The sequence below is a fragment of the Mauremys reevesii genome, linkage group 2, assembly GCF_016161935.1.
Source record: "Mauremys reevesii isolate NIE-2019 linkage group 2, ASM1616193v1, whole genome shotgun sequence".
NCBI classification, from domain to species: Eukaryota; Metazoa; Chordata; order Testudines; family Geoemydidae; genus Mauremys; species Mauremys reevesii.
The window spans coordinates 40,090,236-40,117,551 of record NC_052624.1 but is presented as its reverse complement, the minus strand read 5'-3'; the positions used below and the strand labels follow the sequence as shown (position 1 = coordinate 40,117,551).

Sequence of the window (27,316 nt, the reverse complement as noted above, 5' to 3'; positions counted from 1 at the left end):
CCTAAATTATATAACTTAACTTCTGCCATTTCCAGGGTCATCCAAAAGTCTGTGAAAAGCTAAAAGCCCTCATGGTGGAATGGACAGATGAATTCAAGAACGACCCACAGCTTAGTCTAATATCTGCCATGATAAAAAATCTTAAGGAACAAGGAGTTACATTTCCAGCTGTTGGTTCACAGGTATAATAATATGCAAAAGCTTGTGAATTGAAGTGATGAGTGAATTCTTGGAATTTCATACAAATTCTGTTTATCTTCGAAGTCTGCAGTTTTGTAGGTTTACTTTTAAAAGTTATATAATGCATTTTAGAAACAAAATGCCAACTTATAGAAACGTTAAGAATTCCTCTGTTTTAGACAAAAATTGAATGCTCTTTAAAGAGTGCATGCTGTGATTTACATTGGATTTTAAAATAAATGGCCTCATGAAATTTGGTTGAAACAATGACAGAACAAAATAGTGTGTTTAATGCACTGCCATAAAGTCCATTGTAATTAACTTTCACTTTTTTGGTGTTTGGCTAGGCTGCAGAACAAGCAAAAGCAAGCCCAGCTCTAGTTGCCAAAGATCCTGGTACGGCAGCTAACAAAAAGGAAGAGGAAGATTTAGCAAAAGGTGAGTGTATTTATTTTCTGATCTATCTACTTTATGCTATAGTTGTTAATATCTACTAAATACATATTGCGTAAGGGATGGTTTTGTTTTGCCTCCTTTCCTGTGTGTAATAGTATATTTATGGACTGATTATGTTTATGATTATGTAAACATAGTTATGATTATTTCCATTTTAAATATTTAAAAAACATGGAAAAGATTAAAAAAACACTTTGTTTTACTTATAGGTATTAAAAATCGTTTTCTCCTTTTAACTTATAGGTATTAAAAAAAAATCATTCTCTGCTTTTTGAATTAGTGAAGTGAAAAAGTGAAGTGACATTGTAATAGCCTGATAGTTAAATGTGATCTCAAGGAGAGCTTCACTTTGAAAGACTTAGTGGAAATCCTTTACTTGGTTTTCTCCCTCATTTGGGGGTAGATGAGGCACCTTAGTTGTCTGGAGTATCAAAACTTGATAGGATCAGCAATGCACACAGTGCAAGTGGTGTGCAAAGCTGGCTTAAATTTTTTGCTTGCACTACCCCAATCATAGTGCTACTTTGTGCACTTCTCTCCACCATGCATTTAGAATAGTCTAGAAGTTGCTCTAAGTTACACTGGATGGTAATTGCCATGATGGGCCCAAAAAACTAGTCCAGAATTGTGATCGTGTAGTGGGGTCCTGACCAGCACCTCCTTTTCAGTAGCCTTGCATCTTTCCTCTCTCCTTACTCAGGCAGCAAGGAGCTTGTGTTATTCATGAGCTCCTATGCCAGTTGTACACCTCAGCAGGATCATTCTTGTGCTGGGTTGATCCTACCTGGGCCAATTATCAGTTTTTTAAACCAAAACATGCTAGCAGTGACAAGACTTCCAAAGATCTGGCCCTCTATATTTTTAGCAAGAAGAATGACCTTTTGATTTAAGTCTGTAGCACGGGGATGGGCAAACATTTTGGCCCGAGGTCCACATCTGGGTATGGAAATTGCATGGTAGGCCACGAATGCTCACAAAATTGGGAGTTGGTGTCCAGGAGGGGGTGAGGGCTCTAGCCGTGAGTGTGGATTCTTGCGGTGGGGTCAGAAATGAGGAATTTGGGGTGCAGGAGGGGGCTCCAGGCTGGGGCGGGGGTGTGAGGCTCCAGCTGGGGGTTTGAGCTCTGGGGTGGGGCTGGGTATGAGAAGTTGGGTGTGGAGGAGGGTGTTCCGGGCTGGGACGAAGGGGTTTGGAGGGTGGGAGGGGGATCAGGGCTGGTGCAGGGGATTGGGCCGTAGGAGTGGTGCAGGCTCCGGGTGGCGCTTACCTCAAGCAGCTCCTGAAAGCAGCGGCATGTTCCCCCTCTGGTTTCTACGCGGAGGCATTGCCAGTTGGCTCTTTGCGCTGCCCCATCCACAAGCCCCGCCCCCTCAGCTCCAATTGGCCTCAGTTCCTAGCCAATGGGAACTGTGGGGGCGTCACTTGGGGCAGGGGAAGCGTGCGGAGCCCCCTGGCTTCCCCTATGTGTAGGAGTCGGTGGGGAGACATACTGTTGCTTCCGGGAGCCACATGGAGTGGAACAAGTCCCGAACCCTGCTACCAGGTGGGAGCTCGAAGGCTGGATTAAAACGTCTGAAGGGCCGGATGCAAGGTAGCAGGGTCTAATTCTTGTGAAATCTCCATGAGATAAAATGTTATTTAAAAACTGAACCACTATATTTCATGATCGGGATGCTTCAGTCTACATTCTCTGGACACAGCCTGGTTAATCGCAGTTACAAAGTGCAGAGACAATGGCAAGTGTAAAATTACAATCTTTTTCTGTTTTATTAGAATTGCATAACTGCTTGGCTAGAGAGGGGGTGGAGTGGTGGCAGATTGTGCCCTTGGGTGCAAAAGACTTTAAAAATGATTTCAGGCCTTTCACATTTTGAAGGACATAACTTTTCTTATGGTGGTGCCCTATTGCTAAAGGAAGATATTCCAAGCAGTTGGTGGGAAACCTGCAGTGTATGCAGCAGAAGTATTAAAACATATAGTGACTGAACAGCACATCTGTGAGTGGAGTGGGCTAGTCAGCTACTAAGGTGGCCCTTGGAAATATGCCCTTTCCTGCAGTGTAACTGCATATCGAGAGTTTCTGCTTCAGAAAAGGTTTGCAGCTATCAATAATCAGGATTGGGTCAGAGTCCATGAGAGAAATAACAGGATGCAGCATTAGTTCACACATAGCTTACCCTGATGTTGCTGCATGCAGACCTCTACAGCCTTCCTCTTCCCCATCCCCGGCACAGTTCTGGACAAAAAATATCATCCTACTTGTACTTGGGAGAAATAATTTTGTGACTCACAGACAGCATGGACTATCTCTAACTGAAATGGACTAGATTTGGAAATAGAAGACAGTTTCCGAAAAACACACACGCAGTTCACTGTTTCCAGGTGTCTCCATAGATGGTTCAGTGATTACAGAGTGGCAGATTTCAAGCTCTTACTACTGAAAGGAAAACATGGCTGACCCTGGCAAACATCCGTGACTTTACAGTTAAAAAACCATTTAAAGCAGGTTTTTTACTGTTTTCAATTCCCGATTTCCATCTTGAACTCCGTGTGGTGGGGGAGTGGAGGGAGGGAAGGAGATTTCAAAGTGCTCTGAAACAATCTGCCATTAGTAGGTACATGCTGCCAGCCAGGGCTTTTCATAACTTGTGCATTGGCTCACAGAGCAGAAATCCCTTCCATTATTGTAGTAATAAACTTTTACTTGGAGTCAGAAACTTAACAGGCTCTGGGGAGGCTTTGGTCTCCCCCACCTTTTCTGCAGGCTCGCAGTGGGATGTTCCTCGGGGTGGGGGAGGATGAAAAAGCTGTTCGGAGTAGGGACCTAGAATTTGCTGTTAATTCTGTTCCACAGCCTTCTTTGTGATTGGTTTCATAAACAGAGTCACCTGCTGCTGGCTCCCATCAGTCCCCATGCTGGATTCAGGGACAAGCAGGGCACCATTCTGGCTGACCAGATCGTCATGCACCATGGTTGACTCCTTGCTGGATGCAGTGCCCAGCACTCGGTCAAACTCCTGATAAAACAGCCATGACATTGGTGAATTGCCCAAGATGTGGTTCTTGTCTCTCGTCTTCTGGTACTCACTCTTCAATCTCTTAATACGCTCCCTGCACTGATCACATGTCCGGAAAATCTGCAAAGCTAGCCAGCCTTTTAGCTCTTTGCTGGGACACATGGTCATTACTGGTACTTTTGCTGAAGTCCACAGTTTTGTGGCCTTGCACTAGAGTCTCACCAAAATCAGGCTGTGCTCCCGTGGTCGTGAAGCAGCACAATTTACAAAAGGCTTGTTCTGTTTGGTATCCATTGCAAACTCAGGAGTCTGTCCAATAGTGTGCTTGCAACTCAGTGATCAGAAGAGAATAGGTTAATGTTGACTCATGAAGCTGGTGTTGTATGCTAAGAGAGGGTGTGGGGTGGCTTCTGTTTTCATTTGAGTTGATTGGAGATCGTTGAGATAGAGAGGACAGAGGAAGTCGGCCCTTGGAATTGTGGGATACTTCTGGAGGACTCCCAGGACACTAGTCAAGCAAGGCTGCATCTACATTGCAAAGCAATAGGGTTCAAACTCTGAGTGTCCCGTCTTGACTTGGGCTGGGACCCTGAGTCTGAGCCTTGGGTTAGCATAATTTCAGTGAAGATAGAAGCGGGGGGTTAGGCTTGAACCTGAATTTAAGCTTTGGCTTATGTTGCAGTGTAGACATATGCTATATGACTAAGCAAGTTAGCAAAGGATATATAGATTCTTTGTATTGTATGTATAAAGTTTTTGCACTAGTAGTTAGTGGACATTTCTGACCTTTGACAGATGACAGCTTCAAGGATTTTTGTATTACCAAATGTAACTTGTAACCATAAATTGTTAAAAGTGGATTTTTTTAAAATAGCAATATATATTTTTTCTTTTTTTAACACTTCAAGCAGCTTTTAGTAAGAATTTAAATTAAATTTACATGTATCCAAAGAAAAATATTCATTGAGTTGCAAATGTTTGGATCAAACCCACAGGTACATAAACCTATGGGAAAAACTCGCCCTGACTTCTTTGGACTGGGGCCTTTATGTTTAAGTATTGAGTACTGATCCTGTTCCCATTGAATGCTATAGTAAAGCTCTCATTGACTTCACCTTGAGCAAGATTTTGCCCACTAGCTTTAAGATGATGAAAGTTAGTGTTTTTGCTCAGTGTAGTTATTTCTAAACAAAGGGAAGAAATTGTGTATTGTGCGACAAATGCAGAGTTATACTACAAAACTAGCATAGACTAAAATTTACAAATTGTTACACCTGCCCCTTTTTGTATCTGTGAATTTTAAAGGAAATTATTTACTTTTTGTAGCCATTGAATTGTCTTTAAAAGAACAAAGGCCACAGCAAACAACACTTTCCAGTTTGTATCCGAGCGCGGCAAGCCTCTTAACGAATCTCAAACATGAGGGCCGAAAGGTTCGCGCGATCTATGATTTTGAAGCTGCTGAAGATAATGAATTAACATTTAAAGCTGGAGAACTTATAACTGTACTTGATGACAGGTAACTTACATAAATGTTCACAAGAAATGCATGCTAGAAGTACATTTCTCAGACAAATGTTGAATATTAAAATAAATTCTAAATCTTCAAACTCTATAGTTACTATATTTTTCTACATTACGATCATGTATAATGTTGTGATCATATATTGCACTACTCCAATGCTGGTATGCTTTTATTCCTCTATTGGAGGTTTATTGTTTCTCAGGATTGGATTTTATTTTCCTTAATCGGTTTCTTGTACTCGGGTTGCTTTAATTATAATGTTTGTAGACCTGCTTCCGAGGAAGAAATAGGTCCAGGGATGTAGCTATTTCAAAGTGTTGGATATCTTCCAGTTTGTTTAGCAAAAAGGTTTTTATTATACACAAATTTAAATTTTCCAAGAGCAATGTCAGTGCTAATGAATAGTAATTATTAGAATTGTTTGACTATTTCATGTTTATACTATGGTAGCATCTAGAGGTTCCAAGCAGAGTCAGTGCTCCATTGTGCTATGTGCAGTATAAACATAACAAGTCCCTGTTCAAAACACCTTATTCTCTTGTTGTTAAAATTTAAATGTCCAAAATTAAGTAGTACTATCAATGAGCAGCATTTATCTTTAATTCTTATTTTAATTCATAGAGCAACAAGTAACTCCTCTTCTTCTCCAGGGAACATTTGCTTTCTAATCAGAGTGTCTGGTTTCCTTTTTTTTATCCAAACACAAACACATACACATACACTTATCCTCAAAACTCTTTGGGTTACTGTCCTTCTGCTTCCCTGCTGTTTATTTGGCATTTCTACTACTGATCTAACTAGTAGGTTTTTCACAGTTTTCAGTTGTACTACAATTTCTTGCTTTCTAGGTTCACAAATTGCACAATTTGCATAATTTGCAAATTATGATCACATTCCATTCTCCCTTAGACATCCTATCTGTTTTATATGGTCCGTTGTATACCATCACTGAAAGGTGCAGGAGCATACAGGATTCCTAGGGAGAAGGTAAATCTGTTTCTGTTAAATATTGAGCTGTGTTCTAAGATTTTTCTTTTATTCTTGACATAGTTAGGCCTTACTACCCTTAAAAGTTTTGTTGCTACACCTGCAAAGGCCTTTTAGTGTTGAGTAGCAAAAAAGTGTGTTTGCAGGTAGAGCTTATTTTGCTCACCAATCCAGAATAAGATATACCAGCAAAAGTACTTTTTTGCTGATATAACTGCCTGTACAGTCGGGCTTTTGCTGGCCTAGATATGTTGTGTGTGTTTAGGATTCTTTGGGGAGGGGGTTGGTTAATTTTTTTTTTTTTTTTATGAACAACACTAATTCACATAGCTATGCTGCTAAATCTTTTAAGTCTAGACTCGGCCTAAATTGAATGAGATGATGAGATTTTAAAATCTTGCTAGTATATAGGGCACTAATTTTCTAAAAATGCCATGTATATATCACTGAAATGGTGATTTAAAAAAAACAAACCCATATACTTCACTCTCTAGACATTTGTTAGTAACAATAAATGAGACACTAATCACTGGCTATCTAATTTGTATTTTAAAAAATTGTCTCATCTACATTCTGTAAGCACATGTACAGCTTTTAAACTGGTAACTAAACAAAAACATTTTACAGATTGGTTTAGTGCCAACAAAGAACTCTGCCTCAAACTATCAAGTTTTTCTAACCAGTTGTTAATCACAGGAAATCCGCTGTGCCTCTGGTATTATATAAGTAGTAAAACTTAACTAACAGCTCAATATTAAATAAAAACAGACATAACTTTCTTTCTCTAGTGACTGTGCTGGAATCTCTCAGCAATGCAGGAAGTCTGTCGTGAGGATGCAATATGGAGAGTAAAAAAAACCTAAACAGGAGGTTGGGATTCCCTCTGACACCTTTTCCACTCGGCTTATCCAGAACACCTTGTCCAGTTCAGGGAGAACACTCCATCCAGTTCTCTGGGATCCAAAACCCACAGTTTGACTTTGGATTTCATCATTCAGGTTCCTTTATTTGTCATACAGCAAAGCTATGTTGAGTTGATCAGACTCAAGCCTAGGGCTGGGTATAAGGCATACCATACATCCAAAGTTACACAGGCAATTTCTTCCTATACATACATTTATACATTACATTGTATTTGCTATACATTAAATCACACGGTTTTGGATTGGCTTTGTTACTTTGCAGGAACCAACCCCTGTACAGCATGCTCTGTCCATGTGCTGTTCACATGGAACCTGATCTTTACATTCCAGGTTTATCTTGTCTAACATCAGGGTGTTGCTGCTTATTCTAGCTATCACAGACACCCTGATTCCAGCATACTGTTTGTCAAGCCCCTATTTACAACTTAATCTTCCATTCACCTTCCCTATTATGCCCACTAAGAAATGAGGCAAGTTACTTATGTCAAGCCAGGCCTATCCAGTAATACCAACTGAAAATTCCCTGTATTTATTTTACAATTTGGCTATTTATATGAAGGCTGGAAAGTTCTGTTTTCTTTAAAATGTTGTTGATCAACTATATAAATGTAGCCTTTCGAGAAAGAAGAAATAGTGGAATACACAAAGATTTAGCTAATTAACTAATATGAATATACAATGTGGACCAAAGACTACCTTTTTGGCTTCTGCAGTACTCAGCAAAATACCTGGCTTCCTGCCCATCTATTTAGGGTTTGATCCTTCAAGGTGCCAGTTGCCTTCCACTCCCATTGGTATTGTCTAGCACTTTGCAGGATCCAGGCCCTTAATGCAGAAGCTTAAAATTAGTACAGAAACATAAATGTTAGAATAGTCATACCAGGTTAGATCAGTGGCCCTTTCAGTCTAATATCCTGTCTCTGGCATTGTCCATTACCAGCTGATTCAGAGGAAGGTGCAAGAAATCCTGCATCAAGCAGTTAAGGAATAACCTGCCCATCAGAAAAAGTTTCTTACTAATCCATGTCAATTGGGGGTTGACTTCCATCTTTTAGAGGGAGAGAAACCTTCATGTTCTTAAACTCTTCTAACCCTTTAATCCTTACTATAATTATGGATGTATCTATGTAAATATTCAGTCCTTTTTGGATTCTTGCTAAGTTCTTATCTTAAAGTTTCTAACAGGATATTGTGAAAAAAGAGAGGCATGCAAAGTCCATAAAAAGCTTTTGGAAATATCAGGCTGCTCATACTCAATATTTGGACACATACATTAGAACCCCATGTTTAAATTAACTTATTTGCATGTTGAATGTTTTTATTTAAATGTCTCACATTTTTACTTGAATTATGCTGTAATGTAGAGCATTTTATAAAAAAAACTATTTTTTAATCTTCAGTGATCCAAACTGGTGGAAAGGTGAAACTCACCAAGGAATAGGATTATTTCCCTCTAATTTTGTAACAGCTGACCTTACTGCTGAACCAGAAATGAGTGAGTAACACTATGTTCATGCTGAAGAATATTTATACAACACAATGCACCCAATATTTGTTTTGGTATTTTTAGTCTGCGCATACAGTGGTATAAGCACCATTAAAACTGAGAAATAAACCATTCTGAATCTATTCCAAGCAAAATAATAATAATCTCAATAAAGTTCAACATAGAGCCTCCAGTCCTAATGTTCTTGTCTACATCTAGGTCAATGTAGATATGACTATTCATAATCTGTCGCTTCACTAAGGGACTTGTAAGTTCTTGTCCACCGAGGACCCTGCCACCAGAGCATTCTGCTCTGAGACACAAATAGGCAATTCTAGCTGTTAGCGTGGAATGCCCAGCTGTTAAAGAGGGACTACTAAGCTATAAGATGTAGATACTAGCACCGGGGACCCTACAGATAGAAGAAGATAGGACTCAGGATCCTACAGCCAATAATGTGGGCAACCCTTCCTTCCCAGATACTCTGCAGAGACAGGTACCTGGGCTTGGGATTTATTCTTGTAAAAGGGATCTCCCATTCAAAGGACTTTGTCTGCCCGGTCTGCTTATGAGCATGTGTGTCACGCTTTGGACTTCAGAGTCACTCTAGAATCCACAAAAATAGAGAGCAGGAAAACATCATAGTCGAACCAACGGACTACATGAAGAAAGACTTTCTGGGAGAACCCATCTCCCTTCGGACATTTTCATTAAAGTATACCCACATTATTCTACTATGTAGTTCATTTATAAGGTTAGAGATACAGCAATGCTTTAAGCGGATCCAAGGATCCTCTGCTGCATCCTTACAAACAGTAGTGGTATCTACCTGTCTTAGAGAACTATTCTGTAAATGATCCTTGATCCTACGAAAAAAATAAAAATTACAATTAAAGCTTACCAGGGCAGTGACTGGGGTGAAACTAGAAAAGGCTGGAGCTCCAGCAGAAGAAATCTGCGAAATGGCCATTGCTTCCACCTTCCATAGTTTCAAACACTTCACCTCCAAGAATCCTAAGGTGCGACTTTCAATTGGAAACAATTCAATACTGTGGCTGAAGTTACAGTAAAAACAAATCAGCTGTAACACTCTTATTTGTGAAGGTGCTTTTTTCATTTTTTTTGCCCTATTTGGTCTGCTCTGACACCTTCACAAAAGTATAGGATTGGTGGACATGTACTGAATGAAAGGAACAGTTTGCTGTGTTAGTTTCTTTTAACAGAAATAACATCCTTCAGTCTGACTCTCTTTGAGCACTTAAGTAAAAAGAATAAATGTTTAATATTTAATAAGGCTTTCAGGGTGACAAATCAGATTAAAATTTATAATTTAATTTTTCATTAGACTTATCGGTGGGTTTGTTAGGTTGGGTACTTTCGTTACCTTTGACAAATTTATGTTGAGATGGAGTGGATGCAACCAAGTAATGTTTTTTTTTTTTAAAGTATGCATGTGCATGCACATGTTCATGCTCTCACACACACATCAGCAACCTTAATAGGTGGTGCTACCATCTTATTTTATGTATCTATAGATCAATCTATATATAAAATTATAAAATATGGCTTACTTCTAAGTAGTTATTGATAAAGCAAGAATTTTCCTCTGCACTTTCACATCAGGGTATCTGTTTACTTACATTCACTTGGAGGACATTCCAGCTCTTAAAAAAGGCCTTGGGTAAAATTTTCAGAAGCACCTAAGTCCTATCTTCAAAAGTGATCGACCCTTGTCTGTAAATGCTTAGTAATAAGATTACAAATATAAATATGTGCCGGGAGGTTCAGTTTTGTTTTTCAGAAAACAAATCTTTCAATTGCTTAAACTTTGTTTCTTTTTTCAGTTTCAAGTTTACAATGTGTTTCAACTGCCAAATAATTTAAATGGCAGATAAAATGTTTTCAGCGTAACATTTTATTTTTGCAGTTGGGATTTACTTTTTTTTTTTAAAAAGTCCATGTGTTTTACAGTGAAAACGGAGAAGAAAACAGTACAGTTCAGTGATGAAGTTCAAGTAGAGACAATAGAACCTGAGCCTGAACCAGTTTATATTGATGAAGTACGTACAGTAAAAATATTGATTTCAGCATTTAATACATCTAAACCAATGGTGTCCAAGCTCCTCAGTCCAAGGGCCAAAAACATTCCGAAATATCAAGGGGACCACGATCTAGAAGGGGAGAGGCACTTCAGACTTGCCATTTTTATTTAATGTTGTTATTATTATTATTATTTTTTACACTTCTGCAGGCATTTTTTACACTTCTGCAGGCCTTTTTCCCCCACTCACTTCTCTCATATGTTCTTATTAAATTGAATTAGGAGCAGCTTCCAACTTGGGTTCCTAGCACCAAACTGTAGGTTCAGACTGCAGATTCACTTTCAAATTGGGATTCCTTTTCTCAATTCTACTTTTATTTTCCCATCTCTCAGAAACACCATATCTTGGCCCCGTTCTCCAGCATGTCCCCTGTGTAAACACTGCCTTCTGCCTCAGTCTCTGAAGGAACTTTTTCTTTCATTTACCCAGGAATTTTAGCCTTGCCTCATCATAAACAGCCTCAAGGATTCAGGCCATCTTTCCTTCAGCACCTCCTCATTGTTCCCAAGAACACACACTGGCCCCAGATCTTTCCTTCCTTCTCTCTGTTCTTCAGGAATACCCTTGCTCTCCAAAATTCCTCCCATCCTTCTGCCCCTTCCCCAAATTTAAGTTACTGAGGCCCTACAACTCTCCTAATATCAATTGCACCTCTCCCTAATTCTATTGCATTTGTGCTGTGCTGTTGTTGAGCTGCTTGCTTGTTCCCTTTCCATTGTGCCCTTGGGAAGACTGAGTGGTTTCAGCCTTCTGCTTTCTCACTATATGCTGCTTTCCTCTTAGAACATGCCTTATGCGCAAAAGGGGTGTGTGTTTAAATTGAGTTAGCTTAACACAGTTAACATGGCTTCCGGCATGCTAAACTACATCTTAGTGTGGCTTTTCAACTGTACCGATTGAACATGATTGAAAAGCACACCTTTTTGCCCATCAAGATGAGACTGTAAAGGCCAGGCAGCTCAGCACCTGCTTTGCTCTTAGCTTTCTCCTTCCCTTCCTTTATTTAGGTGCTTATGGACCACTAGTTATACTTTCAAAATATGGCGTATAGCTCCAACTATATATGTATTAAATATTTATGCATTTCTTTTAGTGTACTTACTATGTGCACTTTGTAGATACTTACGTATCCCACTAGGTGGTAGCATTGCGTATGTAATTGAAGTAGAATGAAAAGTAGAAGCTGCTTATAAAATAAAATTCTGAGGAATGACTTTTATATATGATGGACATTCTACATTTCACATTACTAAACCATTTTTGTCATATTCGTTGCTTATCCTTTTTAATTCTCTATGACTTTCTTTAAAGTTACATTTACTTTGTGTGCAGTTGAAACTTTCAGATGGATAACCATCTCCTGGGAAATAAGAAACTCAATGGAAACTTCTTAAAATAACACTTTTTCAGGAGAGTAAATGGAGCATTCTTGCTCCTTTTGTGCTGTTAGGGTGGGTTTTTTTTTTTTTGGAGGGAATGTGTTTGGCCCTTTGGTAATTACCATTATTAGCAATGAAAATCTTACATAAAGGCTCATACTGTTGTTCATATCTGCTGAAACTAAGTGTGTTGTTAATGCTGGTAGAGTCCCTATCTTAGAGGATCAGAAAGAACATTGTGTGTGTGTGGCGAGGGGACGGGACATAAAGCAATATTGCATTACAGTAATCTTATAGAATCCAGTGCAAAACCCAGCTATTTTTTCCCGTACTAAATCTCTTATTTTCATTATAGGATAAAATGGACCAACTGTTACAGATGTTACAAAGTGCAGATCCAACTGATGATCAGCCAGACCTCCCAGAGCTGCTTCATCTTGAAGGTAAGGTAACTTTGTTCTTTTTTTTGAATGATTGTCCACATGAATTTCACTGTGGTGCATTAAGGGCCAGAAGTCTGAAAAGGCCAGGCCACCTGAGGTTCCCTGCTACTGATTGCCAGGACCGCTCCCCTATATTCTCAGATTGCATTTCTGTTGGTATCTGCACTCCTGGGTGCCCCAACACCCAAAGCAAACACTGCACTAAGTGACTTAACTGTGGGACCGGTTCTGGAGTCACCTCTTCTTTGCAGGATTCAGGGTGGTGATATCCATTCAACCAGCTTCTGAGATATCGGTACATCAAGTTAAGGAGGTATCCCCAGTACTACCATCTCCTCTGCAAATGCAGGGCACTCCCAATAGAATGGCTTTTGTGATACACTTCCTCCTTTTCTTTCTCATCTCCCACCCATCCACTTTCCCCTTCTTGGGTAGTACAATTGGAGTCAGAAAGGGATTCTAGAGAAGATTTCATGAGGTAGCAGGAAGAGGCCTGAGACCCATAGGCTTACAGCCCTGTTGGTAGCCCCCGCTCCTCCATCCCTCAGTGTTCCCAACTAGTGCAGCCTTAGGTCCTAGCAGGAGGAAAATGAGGAAGAGCATCAAATACCAAGGAGAAGAACACCTACTCCCCTATGTGACTTTCCTCCCCAGGTAAGGCAATAAACTCCTACATCTGCCTCAGTGGATGACTTCACAGTGTTCCAGGACCTCATTAGGCACATAACAGAGACCCAGGATTTTTTCTAGATAGATAGATATGTAGGTCAGGCAAAACCACAAACTTTTGTACATCTTACACCCTTCCACACACAGCAGGGTCCCCATGCCAAAAAACTTGTGCCATGCAACAGCATCCATCCCAGCCACAAAGCAAGCTGACGGGGCTATCAGGTCCCTCCTAAGGGATCAGAATATTTGTACTCCCATCCAGTTCTGAGTTCTCTTGTAGTGGTTGCTGTACAAGGAAGGTAAAAACAGGGACCTTCCAAATCCGTGTTGAGGGAGAAGAACCTAAACAAATTAGACTTATGTGGGCATAAGGTATTTTTTGTAAGCCAGCTTCCAGATGCATATGTCTAACTGTCAAGCCCTTCTTTCTGAGTATTGCTTCTTAAACTGGGATACTTCGTCTCAGTTAGTACACTATCTTCCAAAGAAATATCAAAAGAAGATGAAAACAATCAGACAAAGGGACAGTTGATTGCCTGCATTTCCTTACAATCTTATGAATCTGACATCACAGCATGTAATATGGCCATGGGGTGAGGGGGGGCGCGTCCTGATTCCAGTACTCAGGTATCCCCAGGGAGGTCCAAACAGCGATTAAGGATCTTCCCTTTGAAGGCAATGAACTTTTTATTCTAGGTCTGATGTGGCCCTCCAAGAGTGGCTTTTTTTTTTGTTTGGGCCTTTATGTTCCAGCCGTATGAAAGGAACAAGCAATCTTCCTTCACACAGTCTTCTTTTTCTACCTGATACTATCGTCAGTCCCCAGAGGACCTTGTTGCTGCCAAGGAGAAGACACAGAGACTCAACCAGACATAACCCTCTGCCTCATCCTCTTCTGCCCCATAATCTGTGGCTTCCACCAGACAGCAGGTTTGATGCCAATGTCAAGAGCCTGACAGAACCATTCAAGGATCTTTTCCTTTCTACTCCTCTTGGTAGCTGCCTCTTATTTCAAGAAGCCTGCACTGGGATCATCTCAAACCAGTGGGCCCTGGAGATTGTAAAGGAGTATTCTGTCCAGTTCCAGTCCCTTTCTACCTTTTTCTCATTACTTTCCTGACTCTCTTCAGGACCTCTTCTCAAAAGATAGTATTAAAGCTAGCAGTAGATTCCCTTCTACAACCGGGAGCAGTGGAGGAGGTGCCCTTAAAATTTCTCATCCCAGAGAAGAAAGGGAGGTGACATTCCTTCACAGACCTTTAATGTCTCAGATTCATCCACTCTTTTAAGTTCAGGATGTTGACTAGCCTCCATAATTCCATTGTAAGGTTCTCAAGACTGTTCTTGGTTCTTGACCCGCAAGATGCTTATCTCCACATTCGTTCATCCAGCCTGCAGAAAATACCTCAGATTACACGTAAGAACATCTTCCCTACAGTGGGTCCTGCCCAAAGATCTTTCCGCTGCACCAAGATTATACACCAAGTGTTTGGCCATTGTGGCAGCTCATTGAAGGAGACCAGAGATCCAGGTCTAATAATACTTCAACAACTGGCTGATGTCATGAGGAAGATCACACCAACAGGTGACCAACTTGATTCAAAAACCTTAAAGCTCTTCTCTCTTCCCTCAATACCCTACATACTTACTCTGACTAGAAGCATAGAGTTCATAGGAGCAGTGTTAGATTCTAGGTCAGGAAGAGTTTACCTTCCACAGGAAAGATTCCAAACTATAGTGAACCTCATAAACTAACTTGAAGCTCATCCAAGAACATCAGTGGAATCAGGCCTCAAACTGCTGAGACTCATGGCCTCATGCACTTACATGATGCAATTCACCTACATTGCATGCAAGGGTGGTTGAAATTAATATATATACCAAGCAGGTGACACATGGATCTGATCACAGTTCCACAAGAAGTCCTCTCTTTGTTCTTCTGGTGGCAAAAAAATTTCTCTACACCTCTACCTACCAAGAGTGGTGATGAGGTTCATGTAGATCACCTTCATATTCAGAGTCTCTTCAATATACTTGACTCCACATAAATGCCCTAGAGTTCAGAGCCATCTGCCTGGGCAAAGCTTTCCTCTCTCTTTTCCTGGATCCACAATCCAATTACTGACAGACAACACCACAACTATGCTTTATGTCATCAGAAAAGGTGGAGTGAGATCATCCCCACTCTGTCAGGAAGTCAAGTAACTCTGGAGTTTGTGCATTCCAAATCAAATCACACCAGTGGCTCTACACCTTCCTAGCCTTTCCAACACCTTTCAAAATCAACTCAGTACACAGTTTTCAGACAACCACGAGGGGTCTCAGAAAGGCTCAGTCCTGTAGAAAATTTTCACAAGTGGGGATACAAAGAAATAGGTTTGTTTTCCCCCACACCAGTAAAACAAGTAAGGCACGACCCAGCACTGATGATTGATAGTCCCAGCATGGACTAAGCGGTTTTGGCACTTGGATCTGATGACTTTTTCAGCCCAGCCACCTTGTCTGCTCTGCCGGACATAGTCTCACAGAACAATGGCTGTATCCAGATGCAAAATCTGATTCCCTTAGCCTGGATGCTGGCTAGATGACATTCATTGAAGGAAGCTGTTCAGCTGAAATTCAGAACATTGTGCTCCAAAGCAGGAAAGCATCAATTCAACCAATTTATAAAGCTAAATATAAGAGATTTCCTATTTGTACATCTCAGCACCTGCTGTCTCCCTTGACAGCACCCATTTCAGTAATATTGGAATGCTTATTGGCCCTGAAACTATACAGGTCCATCTAGCAGAAATGTCTGCACATCACCCTTCCATCCAAGGATTATACTGTGTTTTTCCCTCCCTTCACTGGTAAGGTTCTTTAAGGACCCCATTCATGTTTTTTCTCCCTGTTTGGGAGATCCCTCACTCCAGGGACTTCAATATAGTTGATGGATGTGTCTCCCCCCCACCCCACACACACACTTGGAACTCTTAGTAATATGTGCCTGTTTCAGTTCTCTATGAAGACAGTCTTTTAGTGGCCATTACATCAGGCTAGAGGGTAGGCGAAATTCAGGCCCTCATGGTAGGTACGTCTTACAATATTTCATAAGAACAAGGTTTCTCTCCATCCTCATCCCAAGTTCCTGCCCAAGAATATTTCAGAATTCTATGTGAACCCACATACTTGTCTCCCAGTTTTCTTCTCCAAGCCTCATTCAGTGTTAGGGGAAACTACACTTCAGACACTTGGTATAGTAAGGTCACTGTCTTTTTACAGTGACAAGAAAAAATTATTCAGGAATGCACCTAGACTGTTTATGGCCTTTGTAGAGAGGCTTATGAGTCAAACCAGTGGTGATCAACCTGCAAGAAGTGGCAGCCAGCACGTCCCTGCGGCTCGTGACGCTTCCCGCAGCTCCCATTGGCAGTTAACGGAGAACCGCGGCCACTGGAAGCTGCAGGCAGTCGTGCCTATGGATGGTCAATGTAAACAAACTGTCTTGCGGCCCGTGAGCAGATTACCCTGATAGGCCGCAGGTTGCCCACCGCTGAGTCAGACAGTATCCTCTGAGATTATTAGCCAGGTTAGATCCATCTAGCCAAGCAGCCTCTGCTGCCTTTTTGAAGAATGACCCTGTTTCTGAAATCTTTAGCCCAGCAACATGGAGCATAGTCCACACTTTTACAAGACATTGTTCTTTAATAGAGGTTTCCAGATCAGATGCCCACTTTAGTTGGGCTGTCCTGCAGTCACAGTTGAAGCAGGACTCCTATTACCTACCTCCAAGCAAGCAGATACCTGGTTGTTAGCCACCAAGAATGGACAATCACTTGAAGAAAGAACGATTACTTTCCTGACAGTGACTGTGGTTCTTCGAGACATGTTGTCCACTTAAATTCCATGACTCACCCTCCTTCCCCACTACTTATGGATTTGTACTCCTCTGGGATTCTGTATGGGTGGAGAAACTCAGGGACTGGGCCTGCTCTGCTTTATGCCCTCGGTTGTGGGGGTGGAATAGGGCTTGAGCCATACAGAATGCAGGCCTGGCCCCAGTGGATGCTGCTAGCCAAGATCCCAATCTTGTGCATATAGGGCTCATTTGCACCATGAGTGGAATCCATGTGTACAACACACCTTGAAGAAGCACAGTTACTGTAGGTAACCATTCTTTTTTAAACTTGCAAAAATAACTTGGTATATTTATAGAAAGTCAGAGGCTAGAGGCTAACGACTATTTTTTTTTCTGTCACTGCTCTGCTGGGTTACCTTGGGCAAGTGACTTCACCTCTGTTCTCAATTTTCTTCATCTGTAAAATGGTGATGATAATTACACCTCCTGTGTAAAGTGCTTTTGAGATCTAGTGAAAAATAAGAGCTAGGTGGTATTATATACACACACACATAATATTTTTGCAACAGTCTATTAATATCTATTGGCCATCATCAGAATTGCCTTCTTTATACAAATTCCAGGGTTGCAGTACTATGAAGAAACAGTGAGAACTGCAAAACCTTCTTGAGTTATTCCACTTCCTCAAAAATGTAAGGGGGAAAGGGGGATTTATGCTGGGTTTTGTTGCTTCCCAGTTTCCAAAATCTAACTTGGAGAAGCTAGGCCTCAACCTTTAATAAAAAAGGTACATAACCAATTTTTACTCCAGCTTTTATGAATCACAAGTTAAATTGTATTTATGATCTTAGAAATTTATTTTTACGTCTAAATATTTCAAGTAGCTATTTTTTTTAAAAAAAGCACTTGCAACAATGTTTACTTTCTAATTTTCAGTACAAACAACTGAAATCTTCATGATTCTGATTATATATATTTAATTCTCTCCTAGCAATATGCCACCAAATGGGACCTCTCATTGATGAAAAGCTGGAAGATATTGATAGGTAAGAAAGTACATATATATGCTGATACTGATTATTAAGGCTCAGACTCTTTTTTGAAATAATAGCAAAAGTACCAATCGTTTACATTATGGCTTGCTATAAGTATTTTCAGTATAATATGTGCCAGAGAAAATACATATAGTTAATAAGGTCCTGCTCCATGAATATGGCCCCTTGGCAGTATGGTAATATAAATAATAGCAGTGTCCCTCATGGGAAGATGACTGAGGGGATTTTCTCTCAAAGGAGTGCTAGTACTTTTAGTGTGAATGATTTCTTTTGCTAACTTTAGAATGCTGAAATATTGTATCTCCTGCCTATACTCAGGAGTAACTAATTAAAATTTCTTGCTTGTCTACTTGATGAAGAATTAATATTTCTGACTACTAGTCAGAGTTATAACACTTGATCAGTGTGTCTAGGCATCATTTCCCATGCAGTAAGAGTAGTTTGCTATGGTACCTCATCATGTACAGATCCACCGTATTACCCAGTTCAGTATAAATAGCTAAAATGTACAGTAAGCCATATGATATAATAGATGATATATGAAGGTATTTCTATAAAAGGGAACTTCAATTTACATTAAAATATTATTAATTATTCCAGGAAACATTCAGAACTTTCAGAGCTCAATGTTAAGGTCATGGAGGCTCTTTCATTATATACCAAATTGATGAACGAAGATCCAATGTATTCCATGTATGCAAAACTACCAAACCAACATTATTATATGCAGTCTTCTGGTGTTTCTGGCTCTCAGGTACATATTTGATTTTAAAGACCTAGAATATCTGAGTGGTTTGAGCATTGGCCTGCTAAACCGAGGGTTGTGAGTTCAATCCTTGAAGGGGCCATTTGGGGATTGGTCCTGCTTTGAGCAGGGGGTTGGACTAGATGATCTCTTGAGGTCCCTTCCAACCCTAATGATCTATCTAATATATTGAATATTTATTGAGCTGATTATGGCTAAGTTGCCTTGTAAGTTATCAGTGACGTACTACAACTAATCATTGTACAAAGTTAACCACTGAGAAAAAATTGTCTTACAGCAGTAAAATGACTATACAGTAACTTTTTAAAGCAGCAGATCACAGAAACTTGGAAGCCCTATTGTCTGAGTGTATATTGTCTATGCAAGCAAGTGACCCTTATCTATTTTCTTTGGCCTGGTCTACACTAGGCGTTTAAATCGGTTTTAGGAGCGTAAAACCGATTTAACGCCAAAACCGTCCACACTAGGAGGCACCTTATATCGATTTTAATGGCTCTTTAAACCGGTTTCTGTACTCCTCCCTAACGAGAGGAGTAACGCTAGTATCGGTATTAACATATCGGATTAGGGTTAGTGTGGACGCTGATCGACGGTATTGGCCTCCGGGAGCTATCCCACAGTGCACCAGTGACCGCTCTGGACCGCAATCTGAACTCGGATGCAGTGGTCAGGTAAACAGGAAAAGCCCCGCAAACTTTTGAATATTTCCTGTTTGCCCAGCGTGGAGCTTCGATCAGCACGGGTGGTGCATGAACCATGCGGATGTGATCGCTGTAAGGGCAGGCAAATCCGTTCTATCAGCGCTCCGTTACAGAAGATGAAATTCAGAATCCTTTTTTAAAAATCTCCAGACAGACGCCATAGCAGGGATTCAGCGCACTGCAGCGTGACAAGCGTAACGGAAAGCCAAAGAATCAAATGGATGCTCATGGACTGGAGGACTGAAGCTATCCCACAGTTCCTGCAGCCTCCGAAAAGTATTTGCATTCTTGGCTGAGCTCTAAATGCTTCTAGGGTCAAACACAGTGTCCGCGGGTCAGGGCATAGCTTGGCAATCTACTCACCCACCCCCCACCCACCCCCAGAAGCGAAAGGTAAAACAATCCTCTGACTCTTTTACATGTCACCCTATCTTTACTGAATGCTGCAGATAGACGCGATAGTGCAGCACTCAACACCAACATCCTTGCTCCCCCCCCCCCGCCATGGGCGGCTGATGGTACAATATGATGGAAATCCATCCTCATCATCAGCCTCAGCTGATGGTACAATAAGCTGGAAATCCATCCTCATCATCAGCCTATTGGCCCTAATTTTTTCTGGTGGATGGATGGTGCAATATGCGTCCGACAAAGTGGCACCCACGAAAGCTTATGCTCCAAAACGTCTGTTAGTCTATAAGGTGCCACAGGACTCTTGCTTTTTACAGATCCAGACTAACACAGCTATCTGTCTGATACACGTTAGCCATTGTAATTCTTCTAATACACAATTATTTTCCAGTTTATGAAAATATCAGAGGTGTCAAATATTTCAAGCTGTGCAATGTCTTAATTGCCTTTTATGTATTTGGTCACTTCTAAAGACTTTCCTAAACATCAGAGAGAAGGGTTGGCTCATTTTTTTAATGAAGTCTAAAAATATGAGCCAGCTAACGAACTTCTGTATTTCCCACCACTGTGGTTCTGGGAAAACATTACCGGCAGAATTAGTTCTTTTACTTTCATAATGAAACCCATCCATTTATCTGTGGAGTCTTCCGACAACTGCCTTTTCTTTGCATAGTGACATCAGAACAAATCATTAGAAATCCTGAGTCTCTGCACCTACACGTAATCAAGTTCAGCAGACACCCATAGCAAATGATTTAGCTGCCTTATAAACAAGCATATATCTAACCTCAGAAGAAATACAAGACTTTTGGGATGGAGAGGAGTCACTATAAAGGCCTAAAGAAGCTAGGAAAACACCTTCATTCCCGGAATGAGGAGTTCTTACACTCTTTCATTGTGTGGTCTGTGTCAATAGAGTGAGTGCCTCAGATTCATAGATCTTAAGACCATTATAGTCAACTACCCTGATCTTGTACATAACACAGACTATAGAGTTTCACCTAGTTATCCCTGCAGTAGGCCCAATAATTTGTTTGAACTAAAACATGTTTTTTTAGAAACTCATCTAGTCTTGATATAAGGACATCCAAGAGATGGAGGACCTAATATTTGGTAAACTGGTCTGTTGGCTAATTATACTAAGTAAAGCTATGCCTTATTTCCAGATGGAATTTTGTCTAGCAGACCACCTCCCCTCCCATTCACATAACATCCCAATGACAGCCTCAGCAATTACTTACATGAAAATGTTAGCTAAAAATAAGAAAATATTACCTTTGAATTTTCGGTTAGCAGCTGCATACAAAGGAAAGCCAGCACCATATTGCTAGACCACAGTTGCCCTACACTGACAGTTCTCTGATAAACAGTTGAAATTTTTAACTTTTATTCAGAAGGAAAAAACTACAGTAATATTTTGAATTACCACCATTAAAATATATTTTTTAAATTTAATGACTGACTCCTATTGGTATATAGTGTCTCAAATAAATTCCTAGAGTACTGGAGTCTTTTTCCTTTTGAGAAAGAGCAGATTTATGGTACAATTATAATACTCTCCACTGTTTGTTAGAACATTATGGCACAGTGCAAATTAGTCAAGTTGCTTTTAAATACACAGCTTTTGTGAGCAAAGGCTTGAGAGACTTTTCTTTAGATTCTGAACTTAACAATTAACTAAGTAGCAATAATATGTTCCTGTATTTTATCTATGACCATCTTTTGTTTATTTTTTTAAGGTTTACCCAGGGCAGCCTCAAAGTAGTACATATTTGGTGGCAGGAAGTGCGCAAATGGGCCATATTCAAGGCTATAATCTTCCCCAAGAGCAACTTCCTTCTCTCAACCAAGGCACAGTTCCTCAATCGGCAAGCTCAGGACTGCCTAGTCAGCCAGCTCAGACATCTTATGCTAAGTAATTCTAATATTTACCTATTCTAAATAAACTTAAATTTCATTCTATAAATTGGGGAGGAGGGATAGCTCAGTGGTTTGAGCATTGCCCTGCTAAACCCAGGGTTGTGAGTTCAATCCTTGAGGGGGCCATTTAGGGATCTGGGGCAAAAATTGGTCCTGCTAGTGAAGGCAGGGGGCTGGACTCAATGACCTTTCAAGGTCCCTTCCAGTTCTAGGAGATTGGTATATCTCCAATTATTACCTTTATTCTAAATAACTAGGACTGACTTTTAAGGGGAAATTTGGTTTTGGACAACCTTTATTTTAGTCATAATTGACTGAACTCCACAGTGCAGTCACTTCCAGTGTGTATTTACTGATGTTTAGATAACAAAAGTATTTTTAGCAATTGTATGAACTTTGTACACAAAACGATGTTACTGATTGTGAAACACTTGTTGTGTCTTGTGCTCTTTACACAAGAACAACGTGAAGAAACCATGGGCATGGCTGGGTTCCAAATAACCATGTTCACTGAATATATACAACATGCAAGGCAGCTCCATGCAAATATACTGCTGCTCTGACTGGTTTCTAGTATGGTCTAAAACACAAAGTATGATGAGTGCCATTAGGATGATTGCCCTTCCTTTGCTTCAGACACCTCGCCATGTTGGCAGGTACTGATCATATTGGAAAAGGGTTAAGTAGATTTTGCAGACTCAGCGAGGCTTGTACATTTACCCAGATACAAGGGGATTGGAAGTGGGTCTCTGTAGAGGAAGTATCTAGGGAGCAGCCTATACAGGGTCAAAAGTTTGAGCTGGACTTAAATTCATCCTTGAGGTTAATTTTTGGTTTTCTACAGTAACGTTGTTTTAAAGTAGGTTGGGAAAGATGTCTGCCATGAATTATTTTTAAAGTATTCATTTTTCCTTACTTAAATTACTTATTATTAGAAGATGTGATGTGACAAATATACGTGTTGGTAATACACATTATGCAAAGAATGCACAAGCTTTACCAGTTACAATATGTAACTTTTTGTTAACAGAATAGAAATAAGACTTGAGTCATGTGTTTATATACAATAGAAAATAAAAGCATAGATTTATAATCCAGAATTAAATTTATTAATATGAAGCTTGGGAGGGAGCGGGAACATTGTCAAGATTTTCTTTGAAATGGAGCCCAGGAGAGGTGCTTTTCATGCACATGTAATACATCTAAAAAAACTTGCATGAATTTTGCTATAATTGCTGTCCTATTGACTTGTTTCCTACCTTCTTTCTTATACAACGTTTCATTTCCCTTTCTCTCAGTGCAATGGTCAGCTCTGTTCCTGGAAGCACATATTCCAATCAGGCTTCAATGTACAGTCCACCTCCTGCTGCTGTTGATGTTGCTGCTTACCAGAATGCTGGAACTAATGTGTCCCAGGTGCCAAACTATAACTTAGCATCTTCGTCTCTGCCTCCACCAGCAGGCAGTCAACAACCGCCACCACCACAACCACATACTTACTCCCAGAAGGCACTACTATAGGACCCAGGACTTCTGATTCCTAATCGTCTCTAACTCTGCTAAATGCAGTTGACAATGTTATAAGCTTCTTCCTTTAATCTCTCAAACATTGTTTATCCTCAGTTTAATAGGAATCTACCCTGGTGAACAGGTTCAATGATTCAATTTGCACTGACTTTTTAGGATTTTTTTAAATTTTGCAGCGGAACAAAAATATTTAGGACACTTAATTCCTTTTAAAAGGCCTAAAATTGGTACAATATTATTTATGTCTGGTAAAATTGGCTAATCTGTGAAAACTCAACTTGCAAACTTTTGTGGCATAAATGTTGTGTACATAATAGTGTGTGTTTGCAATAGTGGCCATTTGAAATAGCTAAGGTGATCATGTGAATATATTTAACACACTGTTAAAATAGTTTACATTACTATTTTATTTTAATCATGAACAGATGACCATGTTTCATAGTTGTACTTAGTTTTGTGAAGGATGTGATATCCTTTTGCAATGCAGGAAAATGCTTAAATCTGCATATCATGGTTAATATTTACATGCTAAGGTCTATGTTAATTTCCAAACTTAACTACATGTAGGTTTCATTCATTGTGAATTGAATTTAAGTATATCATGACTTCCTGTAGTCTGCAGTACTATTAGCTGGCATTATCTACCAAAGTAAACTAGTTAACATTTTAAATGGTCTGGCGAGGTCACAGCAAATGATGATTCTGTTTTAGAATAATAATTATTTAAAACACCTATTTACAGGCTGCTAAACATATAATGGGACCATAAAACTGATCAGAATCTTACAACTTATTGTTTAAAGCATATAATGATGTACTTTTCCATACTAGCGTTGTATAACTAGGGTTCTGAACTGTATTGTGTGTATTGGTGAAGATTACACCAAAGACAGAGAAACTGAGTTTGGATGGGAATGAATGGAATTTTTAAACTGGAACGAAAACATGAATACACTACATTATTCATGACTCTTGTAATTATTTAGATCACACATAAAGAATTGTGGACAGATAAAGTCACTTGGCTGAGCAAACCTTTACATTTTTATTTTAACTCTTGTGGCCCTGCTTAGCAAAATTGTTCTGTGTAGTGTTATTACACAAAACACTTCAGCCTTAAACCATCTCTTCTTAATTTCCTAATTTTTAGTTGTCTGATGCCTTGTTGTTTATTTAATTCCTTCTCTAGTATGAATAGTTTCTCATTTCACTTTCTCAAAACTCTTCATAATTTGGTTAAAATTTTAGATCATTTTACATTCTGTTCTGCAGTGATGTAAACTTACACAGGTTGTCCTGTCTCTCACTCTTTGGGGCATGAAACTCTCTGTATGCCACTCATAAACTCAGTGAAAGGGTAACAGTAACTGAATAAATCATTTTAGAAGGGTCTAATCAATGCATCTTCTACAAAAGAATGTTTGTTTTGATTTGTATTCTATATCTGTTGATGCATCCTGTTTGCCTTTTTTTTAATGCAGCCCATTTTGAGTACTTAGCTTTATAGAGCTCTCAATATAAAACCCACATTCTGGTTTTGGTTAGCATACATGCCATAACTGGTTAATTTAATATTTATTTTCCATTTTAATGTATTGCTTCTTAAGTTTCATTCTTGTACACATGTTATTGCTCAGTTACCTTGACTATCCAGTATTTTCTGAATCTGTTTGCAGTGTTCATACTTATTTGCCATGTCTTTAGGTTTGCTATCATTAGCAAACATTGATCTGTATCTTGCCTGTGAATGCTGTCAACCAAATCGATTGCATAAATACTAAACAAGATGGTTGCAAACCCCAACCTAGTGCATTGCAGCTTAACGGTATTCTTTTCAGCTAGTGAAACTACTGTAGTTAGCTATTTCTTATATTTTCTCTCCAACAGTCTAATTATCCCCATAAGTCATGACTTCTTAGTATAGCCAGGTATGTTTGTGGGATTTAAGGTGGAACGTAAAACAATGTCTTGGAATCTTTTCTACCTTACAGATGAAGGCATACAACTAGGATTATGGGCTATCCTCTGTGTGTACTGGACAATTTATTCCAAAAGGGGGAAAATGACTTGGATGGAGAGGAGTAGAATTTCTACACAAACAAAAAACCCCTTCTAATTCATATTTCCTTAGGTCCTGATTCAAGAACATATTTAAGCAAGCCTATGCTTAATTTTAACCATGAAGATAGTTCCACTGACTTTAGCGGAACTGCTCATATGCTTAAAGTTAGGCAAATGCTTAAGTACATTCCTAAATAAAGGCCTAAGGCTTTTGTACCTACTAAGCACCAGTGGAATTCTGTATGGCTCAGCAAAACTAGATTTTTATTGTGGCTCTTGCTGATAACTGATACTATTCTTTCTTCATAAAATCTGTAGCACATCTGGCATCTTTTGTCTTTTTTTTCTCTTCTCAATTTAAATTTGTCCAGTTTTCTCTAAGATTATCTATTTTGCATTAGAATTTTCATACATTGGAAAATCTAGACAGATCTATTCTGAAAACTTTTAATGCAAGTCTGTGTTTGTGTGTGTTCTTTGTATTTATTGAGTATTTAAAATCTATTATATGCATCTTAGATGCTCCCATCTTCCACTTTATGTATCATGCATATATATTCACTTTTAAGGTTTAAATCTAAAATAGCTTCTGGCCAAGTATGCACTTCATCACTTCATCCTCTGTATAGTTTTGCAAAACTGTTTTCCAAAATGGGATCCAAACTGTTTTCCAAAACTCTACCAGTGTCTCCTCCTTGCCTCCTAAGTTCTTATCTTTCTCCATTTCTTTTACTGTTAACATCATTGTCCTTATCTAAGTTCTGTAATAACAAGTTTTGTGAACAACTCAGAATCACATATTTTGTCCTAAATTGCTGCACAGATTGTGGTGTAAAACTGCAGCACATTAGATCAGTGGTTCTCAAACTTGGGCTGCCGCTTGCTCAAGGAAAGCCCCTGGTGGGCCAGGCCGGTTTCTTTACCTGCCGTGTCCCCAAGTGACATGAAAAGGGAGATGAGGCAATAGGAATGTTGGTAAAGAATGACATGATCCTGCTGAATCAGTCATCTAATGCAGTGGTTCGGCTGATTGTGGCTCCCACTGGCCGCAGTTTGCCACTCCAGGGCAATGAGGGCTGCAGGAAGGGCGGCCAGCACGTCCCTCGTCCCGCGCCGCTTCCTGCATCCTCCTTGGCCTGGAGCAGCAAACCTCAGCCAGTGGGAGCCATGATCGGCCGAACCTGCAGATGCGGCAGGTAAACAAACTGGCCCAGCCCACCAGGGGCTTTCCCTGAACAAGGCGGCCCAAGTTTGAGAACCACTGCATTAGATGACTGATTCAGCAGGATCATGTCATTCTTTACCAACATTTCTATTGCCTCATCTCCCTTTTCATGTCACTTGCAATATTCTTAAGTAGAATTCTAAGCTTTTGACTTTGCCTGTCAACCTTAGTAATAGCTTTAAACATTTCCTATAAGAATAACAGGTACGCTTCCAGCTCAAACCTCTTTGCAAACATGATTGTCTGTTAAGCTCACATCACACTTCTTATGTTTACCATTACCTCTTGCTTCTCTCCACAGTGTCCTAAATTGGTTATATTTTCTCTTCCTCAGGATAGACTTTTCAGTGATAGCTAATATCTGTAACATGCTGGACACCTTTATTACACTAACTCTCTTATTCAACCTCCTTTCCTTTCCTACAAATTACTTGGCCACTGCCCTTCAGTTCAAACTAGTTCCTGCTAGTTATTTTTAATATATTCCACCTGTGAATCCCACTATTGATACTTTGTTGCTGTCACCCCTTCAGAGTCCTAAATCTGCCATGTACTATATGCAGAGCAGTTTCACATTTCTTGGTTTGTCTTCCTGTGTGAAATGTGAATGAAAAGAATGTGTCTCTCTACCGTTTCTCT

The 27,316-nt window shown here is 39.8% G+C and overlaps 1 protein-coding gene across 1 annotated transcript in view; it reads left to right on the top strand.

The window, feature by feature from the left end:
* Positions 1 to 26,446, top strand: part of STAM (signal transducing adaptor molecule) — a 69,381-nt gene extending 42,935 nt beyond the window's left edge. Inside the window, exons 5-14 of the mRNA XM_039524657.1 lie at positions 36 to 182; positions 528 to 618; positions 4,980 to 5,172; positions 8,489 to 8,583; positions 10,546 to 10,634; positions 12,411 to 12,498; positions 18,003 to 18,057; positions 18,667 to 18,820; positions 21,684 to 21,859; positions 23,163 to 26,446. Coding sequence (XP_039380591.1) covers positions 36 to 182; positions 528 to 618; positions 4,980 to 5,172; positions 8,489 to 8,583; positions 10,546 to 10,634; positions 12,411 to 12,498; positions 18,003 to 18,057; positions 18,667 to 18,820; positions 21,684 to 21,859; positions 23,163 to 23,385 — 1,311 coding nt within the window. The 3' untranslated portion in view covers positions 23,386 to 26,446. The remainder of the gene's footprint in view (positions 1 to 35; positions 183 to 527; positions 619 to 4,979; positions 5,173 to 8,488; positions 8,584 to 10,545; positions 10,635 to 12,410; positions 12,499 to 18,002; positions 18,058 to 18,666; positions 18,821 to 21,683; positions 21,860 to 23,162) is intronic.
* Positions 26,447 to 27,316: the final 870 nt, after the last annotated feature.